The following is a 10294-nucleotide window of genomic DNA, read 5'->3' as shown; positions in this document are numbered from 1 at the left end:
TATGAGTTTCTATGTTCAAGTGTTAGCAGAAAAATATTAAATAATCATTTTTGTATGAAAACATAAAAATACTTTGTTCAGTATGTACCTATAATAATACAACACATTAGAAAGATCCTTTATTTTTTATCTTTTCGTTATAAATATTTTCTTAATTATCTTTTGGAATTTGTATTTTTAGTACATTATGAGTAGGTGCTCTGTTATTTTATTCGACATGAAAATTGGCATAAAGTCATAAACACCGTCTGGTTTTGGTTCAATGAAGAGTGCCATGAGAGAAAATTACTTTTTGTGTAACAAACAATACATGTGTCGGTGTGTGTTATTCAAAAACAATGTTCACAAAACATCTCTCTGATAAGCACAGTTTTACTTTATGCGGTAGCCTAAAGCATAACGCTTTATTTTCCAAGCTGGCCTAAACCATGAATAAAGTTTTGTTGGGTATATGAGATTATGTTGGACTTAGAAATTAGAATAGTTTTTGTTTCAAAATTGAAGTCATAAACAAATGCAACAATAATAGAAAAAGAGGGAAGATTATGCAGGTGAAATGTACGAGTGAATGATTAACATTTCTCACCATGAAATGTGGTTGCATGAGTTTTGAGGGATTGCAAGGTTGTTGAGTATGTGTTAGGGGGCGAAACAAGATGTTGAATTTTTTTTGGTACTACCAAAGTTACTTTTCATCTTTTGGGTAGGGAACTAATCATTTTCGGAGTGCATGATTGTCCTTTCTAATAAATGTTGCTCCTAGAAGTCGAATCATTAACTTTTTAGTCATCCTAGTATAGTCATTGTTCCACAACATGTGTTGAGTTTGCTAGTAGAAAGATTAATGAAAAAGGGCGCTAAAAATGAGTTAACGGTAAAATTGTGTAATCTGCATATATTTATGTTTAAACCATGTACAATGAATATCAATTAATTTGAAATTAAATATTAAATCATTAATAATAACGATATAAGATATGTTTCTTAATGGAAGCATTAATTTGATGGGTGGGTTTCATCACAGATAAGAGTGGCCCCATTACCAAACCATAGATTTAGGCATAAATGCCCCACAAATTATTTCGATATCTTTTTCTAAACTTCTAAGCAGGTGACAATGTTTCAATTTGCTTTCTATTTAGTTGATTTTGGAACAACGAAGAGATGAGATTCTACGTGATAGAATGTGGGGACCAACTAAATAAATTGTTAATGTGGTAGGCCAATAATTTGGTAGTTTTTATTACTAGCCTTACCGAATCATTGGCCTCTCATCATATGACATCAACACATTTTGGAATTAGCTCTATAATTCACTTTATGGGATTCAAATGTTTGGAAGGTTAGGTAGAGGCTTAGTTGTAAACAACCGTCTCTTTAATTTGAGTCAAATAGAAAAATCTTCCTTACTCAAGGAATCAAATCCTACTTGTTTATCTTCTTTTTCAAATAATAATAATAAAACCAAGTTGTTTACCTAATAAAATTATAAAACCAAGGACTTGCAATTTTATTGCATATACAAATGCTTTTATTAAAAAAGCGATGATCTAATGGTATAAGGTCTTGTAAATCTCTAGAACGATCAAACGTCAAATATTTGATTATTAGGAATAATTGTCGGAAGGGGTAGTGACACATTCTGAAATGTATTAGTTTTTGACTTATAAGATGATGAAATAGTTTGATAGTAAAAAAAATGCTTTTATTTTATTGCATACAAATGCTTTGATTTGTAGTAATTATTAAAACATCAAATAAAGGCACAACAACCACCAACCCCATTATAAGGCATCCATCTCCTCCTTTTGTCGGTTGCACATTTCTTATAGGGATCTCCAAGAAGATGCATACCCCCCTAATGGACGCAGTCACCTTATAAAACAATGTACTTTGGATGCAATTGTCCTTTTGGACGAATTTGCCTTTGGACTACTTCAAGTTTTTAGACACTTTAATCTTTTGGACCACTATAAGTTTTTGGGTTGTCCACAAGTTATATGTTAAGCGCATATCCATTGATCTTATTTCATATTAGCTTAAGCACTTACTATATCTTCATGAGTTTAATTGTGTCAATAATCTTTTATTGATCATAAAAGCGTAAAAGATGTTGTTATTGTTCACCATCTAACCACAAATAAGTTTCAAGATACTTAACTTTTAGTTAACAAACAATACTCGAAAAATACTTGTGTGTCTGAAATCTTCTTTACTTGTTTGAGTCTAAGATTATGTTGAAAAAATACTTAGATGTCTGAAGAGATTTTTTTGACCATATAAAATATGTAATCTATTGTAGTAAAACCTTAGTGCTACAAATGATTAGATATAACCTAAATTTTCATGAATTGGGATCATATCTCTCCATATCATTTCCCTTAACTTTTTTTGTTGTTGATCATCACCTTCATGTGTCTAATAAAAATGGGTATTTTAGATAAAGAAATTAAGAGACGAGATGGCAAAGTGTTAATATCAAAAAAATACAATCCAAATGTCGGTTAGTTCAAACATAGGCTTCTCAATTGAAAGTGTTCAACAAATCAAAATTTTACTTTTTTAACAAGTAACTAATTACTCTTAAACACAATTCAATTACAATGATTTTCAATAGCCGTCTTTGGTATTTTAATAAGAGGAGATTCATTTTATACCAAATTAAATTTTATCATCTCTTACCCTATAAATAAGGTAGTATCTAAATGATTCAGAGAGTGAAATTATACTTATAATAATGTTTAAAAAAATGATTTTAAATCATTTTTATTAATATCATTTAATTAAAAATGTGTTATAAAATATAAATAACAACTCCCCTGCTAAGATGTTGTCATTTTGTTGAGGCTTGCCAAGCTAACTTTAGTTTAGTTTTACCTTCTTCTTTTTTGTACCTAAGAATATTTTTATTTTATGAGTAATGAATTTATCATTTTTTATATTTGTGATTGCCTATTGGAACAAATGTATCTGCCAAAAATCCTCCGATCACTAGGAAAAAAATAAAAAATAATCGTAAACTTTGGGAATCGTTTGTACAGTATAGAATAGAAGAATAGATTGAAGATATACACCAGCAAATAAATATTTATAGAGTTTAAAAGGAAACATTTGTGGTAATAAAAGAGGAAAAAGTAAATTATATTATAATTTTATTGTTTCATCCGAAAACCAAGTACTTGGTCCTCTCCTTTCCTTTCTCCCTGTGTGCTGAAACAAAACAAAACAAAGTCTTAGATCTCAAAAAAAATTGAGATTCAGACAAACACAAAACACTACTCTTTTTTCTCCCTACTTTTCTCACCCTTGTCTAACGCTTCGCGCCTTAACCCAAACCAAAAAAACGTTTCGTGATTTTAATCAACCTTCTTCTTTTCCATTTCATTCCTCTTATTATAGGGTTTTGAATCTTCTCCCTTCTTAATAATGGGTCTTGATGACAACGATGAAGATGATAATAAGGTTGTTGATGAAGGAGGTGGTGGTGGACAAGACAAGTCGTTTGGTTCAGTGCCGTGTTCAATTTGTCTCGAGGTTGTTGCTGATAATGGAGATAGGTCGTGGGCAAAGCTTCTATGTGGTCACCGATTTCATCTCGGTAATTCAGTTTTTTTCTATGGATTTATGGTTTTTGTTTAGGTTTGGAACTATAGAGATTGAGTTTCTTAGCTTGGAGTTTGAATATTATGTGCTAGTTTCGTTTGCTTAACTCTGTTTTAATCGATTTGAACTAGAAAGGTTGAGATCTGAATTTTGAGTTTAGTATAACTATGGTGATTATTGTTGACTACGTTCATTGGAGGTAGTCTTTTTAAAAAAAGTTATTAAACCAAGAGAACATTTTAGTTTGTCGGACCCTGTTTTAATTTTTTTTACAAAAAATATTTCTGTTGAGTGATTTTTGTGATTGAGACAAAGCTTAAGAGGACTGTTATTATGAAAGTTGCTTCATAACAAGGTATGGATATATATATATATATATATATATATATATCTTTATGTTGGAAAATTAAATTCGAATGGATGTTTGCAACCTTGATTCATAATGCAAGGGGCTGCCCGGTGTATGAGATTCCCACTTAGTGGGGCGGGTAGAGGGTACATGTACACAACCTTACTCCGCAAGTGGAAAGCGGAGAGACTGTTTCTAGAATTTTGAACCCTTGACCTCTTTGCCACGAAGGAGCAACCTTGATTCGTAATATGATGGATTTAAATTTGATGGATGATGGATTTCATGTTTCTGTGGTGAAGTTAGCTTTTGTGATGGATCTGACTACATAATTCGAATTTATACATGTGAGTAATTTATTTATATACATATAAATACTCAAAAATAGAAAAATATACAAAATTAAAGATATCTACTCGTGATTTATATTCAAAGTGATTGTTACGAACAGTCAAAGTCTCTCTTGCTTCAAGCAACTAAGCTTAGCATTCAAATGAAATGAAAACATATGAGGATGGGCGACACCCTTTAGGAGTGAAGCAGTGGAGTACATAAGACATTTGAAAAGATAAAGAGATCCCATAGTAGAGTTTTGACGAGTTAAAAGTGTAAAATAGAGCTTTAATGACATAGAGAGGGTAAAATGGTAAGAGAAAAAGTAATGGAATCTGAAAATTGAAAATCCCCAATTCTACTAACAGAAATGATCATCCGCCTCTCCTGAAACAGGTCCAAATTGCACAAAAAAGGGATTTAGTCTGGTGCTGACGCCACAGGCTGCCATTCCAGCCACGAACTCGGCTGCGGCGGTTGCAGCTGAAAAAGACAACCCTATGGTGTTTCACATGTAATATATCACCATTCTGCTCCACTCCACTGTGATAGTGCCACTACAGGCTGCTATTGATTACATTGGTTTATTAACCATGAACCTGATACGTCCTATTTCAGAGACCAAAGAATGGATTTGAAACAACTTTCTGAGATTGCCTCATCCTCAGAGAAGGCTTCTTTTTTATTTGTATTATTTATTTAAATTGGTGAGAGGGGATAATGATATAGAATAGGGAGAGTCTATTCTCTATTGTGTAATGTTCTCCCCTCTTTTATCATTTTATAAGGTGCAAAGGGAGCACTAAGGTGCATCTTTCCTCTTGTTATTCTCATGTAGCTCAATGTTGGTCATGTAATTGAAAACATTGTAGATTGGATTTGTTTTTTTTTTTGTAGAAAGATTGGATTTGGTTTGGGCATATATAATATTTTCCCAAATATCCTTGAACCACCTAATCTATTTAGTGGTGGACATGTGGAAAGGGAAAGTGGGATGTTTTGGGGCCTATACTGGTGCTTTAATCTCCTCACTTATACATGTTTTATTGCAATGCTGCTTTGGCTTTCATATTTTTACCAGATTTAAATTCTCGAGATGCTGATAGCTCCATTCGTCTAGGACCACATTCTATGCTTATTTTTACTTTCTTTATATCATTCAGATTGCGTTGGTTCAGCGTTCAATATAAAAGGGGCAATGCAATGTCCTAATTGCCGGAAGATTGAGAAAGGTCAGTGGCTTTATGCTAATGGTTCTCGGTCATATCCAGAATTTACCATGGATGACTGGGCACATGATGAGGACTTTTATGATCTTAGCTACACTGAAATGGTAATAGTCCTGTATCTATCTTAAAAATGTTTTTAGTCTTGTTAGATTTATGTTTTGATTGTGTTCTATTTTATGCCTTCATTCCCATACCTCTGTCAATCTGCAAGTCAAAGTCCACCAATTTTACCACTAATCTAGTGGTGCACACTCACTCTGTTACCATTTATAGTACATAAGTCTAGATGAAGTCCATTTTTCTTATTTAAAAGTAGTTGATAGTTGGTGTCACCACTTTTAATTGGGATTATTTTTGTTATTTTCCATTATGCGGATAGATCCTGTCCTGCTTACCATTTTAACTAAAAAATATTTGTTATTGGTTTTTGCAGTCCTTTGGAGTTCACTGGTGCCCATTTGGTAACCTGACTCGACTTCCATCATCTTTTGAGTAAGCCTAGTTAACATACCAGAATATGAATATAAACTAATATCTGTTAAAAAACACATATTTTTTAAGCTCCTCCAACCAAACCCTCAATCTTCATGACACTTGTTAAATCATACTTCAGATTGTTTTAACTTTTAACAGTATAAATGTTTTCCTGCCTTTAGGATGTGCTATATGTTTTTTTTTTCCATTTTGAAAACTGGTTAAATTGATTGCGCCTGCTCAACATGTAGTTTGAGTCTGGCTGGGATGCTTTGACAAGAATGATTGTAAAATTGATTGTCATTGGATGGTTAAATTGTGCATTTTCGTAAACTTATAAATTGTTTATTAATTGATCATTTAATCTTATAATGTTTCTTAAAATTTAAAGCATTGAGACCCCCTGCCCCCACGTGCGTGCATGCACAAATAATTTTATAAAAGTGGTAGGTGGTCAAGTAACTCACACTGTTTCTTATTTTCCAGGGAAGGAGAGTTTTCGTCAACTGCATGTAAGATTCCTTTTCCTGCTTACTAACCTATTCCCTTTTTCAGTTGATGCTTGCGTTGCAATGAATATGCTAATTTTTACCTGGATAATGAGATGCAGATCATGATATTGTGGGGCAACATGCTATGTTTGCTGAGCAAACAGCTGTATCATCTGCTGCTAGTCACCCTTGCCCATATGTTGCTTACTTTGGTCCAGTACATCCATCATCCTCCAACTCGGGTGGAACTGTTTCAGAAGCTTCTAACTACAACCACTGGAATGGCTCATCTGTGCCTAGTGATATGACAACATCCTATGCATTTCCTGCTGTGGATCTTCATTATCATAATTGGGAACACCATTCCCCGCCTTTCTCTACAGCCAGTAGTCGTGTACTTGCTGCTGATCAGCCCTCGGTATCACCTGGTACTCAAAGACCAGTGAGGGGTGGTTCGGATGTACCAAGATATCCCTTCCTTGTTGGTCACAGGTAATGTACCTTACTAAAATGCTTATGTTTGCACAGGTGAACTTCCTCAATTGTAATCTGATGCAGCCATGTTATGGTTCTATATACACGATGAACTTGGTTATATACAACTTAAGAGATAAAGAAATGATAAAATTCAGCATATTTGCAGTCTCACGGAAAATTGCTCATGCCATAATATTGACACTCAATTCATTTAATTTCTGCAGTTCTGCAGCCAGAGCTGGTAGTTCAGTTGTTTCGCCAATGATCCCTCCATATCCTGGTAGCAATGCTCGGGCCCGTGACAGAGTCCAGGCGCTTCAGGCATACTATCAACCGCAGCAACCTCCTAATTCAACTACAATGTGGACACCTATTGCTTCTGGCACTCGAAGATCCAGCAGTCATAGTGGGTCAGCTCAAATTGCACCAGTGGCCACATCACCAGACCAAAATGGTGGCTTCTTTTTTATTCCATCGAGTTCATCAGGTCGCAATTTTCAAGAAGATAGCCATCTACCAAATCGCGTCCATGCTTGGGAAAGAGACTCCTTGCCTTCATTGTCATTGAGCCATGCTGATACAGATTCAGCTTGGAGAGCATACCACCAGGCTGCCAGCAGGTCAGATTCAAGTATCAGGTCCAACAGCTTTCGATTAAGGCCATCAGACAGAATGCCTCCACAAAATCGATGATCACTTATGTCATATTCACTGTGAAGCAAACTACCCATTACTATGGAAAATCAGAATTTATGTATGATTTGAGAAATGTTATATAATGCTTTCGCCTTTAGGGTTTGTCATGTTACGGCAGACCATGTACAATGGCTTGCCTCGGAATTTATTCTCTAGCCGCTTTGTGGCAGTGTGATGGACATTTGCTTCCTCTAGTTTCTTGGGAGGTCATAGAATAATCTAGTTGGGAAAAGCAGGGTTTTTGAAGGATTAACGGCCACATTCAAATGATAGATCAATTGGATGAGATCTGCGGTGGTTGGATTTGTATTGGGTCAACTATTTATGTGTGATAACAATGCTCATGCAAGTGCTTTTGCATTGAGAATTTGAGAAATTTTATCTCTACTCTGGAAAGAGTGACTGTAAACTATTGTGCAAAAAGGGTACCAGAACTACCATTGCATCCAATTAATTACAGTTCAAGGATGTTTAAAAAAATAATCAATTGTCAAGTGCTTACTTTATAAAATATAAAATATATCAATATCTGAAAACAGAACTTTAAGTTTGCTTATAATATATCTACCAAGAATACCGTAAGGTGAGATGACCCAAATCAAATCTTAAATATTAATAGTAACGTCCCTAACTTTCAAACTTTTTATCTTCCGAAAACGCTTACAATTGAAAAGAAAACAAGTTTCTTTGGGATAAAAGATATTTTATAAAAGTTGAGTAATTTGTTGCTTAAAGATTTAGTCAAACTTTCCACGTTAGACCTGTGGGTTGTAAATATAACCCGATAAAATGAGTCAGCCCGAATCTGCCGGCAAAAACTTAGGGATGAGCTCGCAAGAGTTTGTATTGGCCTGGCCGAGTTTATATTGTCCTCATTTATTGGTCATTGAGAAAAGAATTAAGACTCTATATATTCATTTGTATTACTTTTATTAGATAATGATTAAATTAAACATGTTAAATGATGTGTTAATAGTGTATAAACTATCCAAATGACACAATTCCTATATAGTTCGTGTCAGGGTCCATCTCTGCCACGTTCTCTCAATCTTACTCTGCTTCAATATATTTTTTTGGAAAATATGAAGTAATACTCTCTTATCCACTTCTTAACTCACCCCTTTTAGAATGGGCCAGTGATGTGGCTATTCTTTGCTATTATTGATCATGAATTCACTCCTTTCCATTTGAATGATTGATTGCCTTGAATGGGAATTCCCAATTCCCAGTTAGAACCCTTGCTTATGGATGCTACTAAAACTCAATATCAAGTCAACATCTTATCTCTGCAAAGCCCTGGAATTATCTACTCTTGTCAATTGATTTTATAGTTTCATCTCTTGCAATAGATATATGACTGATTTGTTAAAAAATGTAGTGAGACCAAACATAATTTAATTTTGCCTCTGTGAGACACAGAAAACCAAACCACTAATCCTGTTAAAGCCATAACCAATCTAACAATAATACTCTATCACCAATCAATGAATCAAACACACTAGCTGAACTAATAGTATAGTATAGTGTAGCTAGTACCAATCTACCAATAGAATTCGCATCCTTGTTTTATTTTATTTTTAATTTATAGTTTTCTTCACACAGCATTCAGCAATAGCAATTCCAGTGGTCAAGTCTCTCTGGTTGGGTTAATTGTTTTGTACCTTAGTTGCTAATTGTGATGCATGTATTGTAAATAAGTTAATATAAAAATTTATTTACAGTTGATAAATCATTCATTATTAATTTATATTACTTTAAAAAGTCAGTTATGACTAAAAATAAATAGTGAATAGTATATAATAGCATTATATAAAACTTAAACACTATCAAAATATACATATTTTTCTATAGAAAATAATCGACCATGAAGACAATGACACTACAGTCGCACACCGCTGCTGCTACCTCTAATTTGAAGAGGTAATCAATAATGGTTTGCTTTTTTAAATTTTTATATCTTAATTTGTGATGGGGACATTCCTAAAGCTGATATCACTCTGAGGATGAACATGATGATGTAGAAAGTTGATTAAACATTTTAAAATTACACATTTATTTAGAATGCATAAACTTGATGTGGAGGGAAGTTTTACTTCTACTTATCCCTTTATCATTTATTAAAAACGCTTAAAATATTTTTATTGTAATATCTATATACTAATATGGTAAAGATTTATACACAGTTAATATATAATACACTCTTTATTTGAATTATTTTTTGAAAGAGTCAATCATAATTAAAAATGAACAATATACAATAATAACTTATAAAATTCATACAATATAAGTATACACATCTTTTTATCTTTTTCTTAAGCCCTCATTTGGATTGAGAGAATATGGAGAGAAAGAAGATGAAGGGAGAGAAGTATAAGAGAAATTGGGGTTTTCCCCTCTTTGGTTGAGAAGATAGAATTGGGGTTTTCTAATGTTACACTACTTATTATTACATCTACACTACTTATTATTACATTTATGACTATTTAAATAATAAAAAAGTTAAACAATAAAATTGTCATTGGGTAAGGTTAAGCCCTCATTTGGATTGAGAGAATATGGAGAGAAAGAAGATGAAGGGAGAGAAGTATAAGATAAATTGGGTTTTCCCCTCTTTGGTTGAGAAGATAGAATGGGGGGAGGAG

General features: G+C 33.4%; 1 protein-coding gene across 1 annotated transcript; it reads left to right on the top strand.

The window, feature by feature from the left end:
* LOC109346201 lies at positions 3149–8125 on the top strand. Its single transcript, XM_019585621.1, has 6 exons — positions 3149–3598; positions 5449–5618; positions 5948–6006; positions 6475–6500; positions 6599–6971; positions 7181–8125. Exons 1-6 carry the CDS (start codon positions 3427–3429, stop codon positions 7647–7649), a joined length of 1269 nt encoding a protein of 422 aa, XP_019441166.1. The 5' UTR covers positions 3149–3426; the 3' UTR covers positions 7650–8125.

The sequence above is a fragment of the Lupinus angustifolius genome, chromosome LG04, assembly GCF_001865875.1.
Source record: "Lupinus angustifolius cultivar Tanjil chromosome LG04, LupAngTanjil_v1.0, whole genome shotgun sequence".
Taxonomy (NCBI): domain Eukaryota; kingdom Viridiplantae; phylum Streptophyta; class Magnoliopsida; order Fabales; family Fabaceae; genus Lupinus; species Lupinus angustifolius.
This window is presented reverse-complemented; position numbering and strand designations above follow the sequence as displayed.

Excerpts from the sequence above, each read along its gene's own strand:
- LOC109346201 (XM_019585621.1), top strand. The coding sequence starts at position 3,427 with ATGGGTCTTGATGACAACGATGAAGATGATAATAAGGTTGTTGATGAA. Across the intron at positions 6,501-6,598 it reads AGAGTTTTCGTCAACTGCAT|ATCATGATATTGTGGGGCAA; the intron begins GTAAGATTCCTT and ends AATGAGATGCAG. Across the intron at positions 6,972-7,180 it reads CCCTTCCTTGTTGGTCACAG|TTCTGCAGCCAGAGCTGGTA; the intron begins GTAATGTACCTT and ends TAATTTCTGCAG.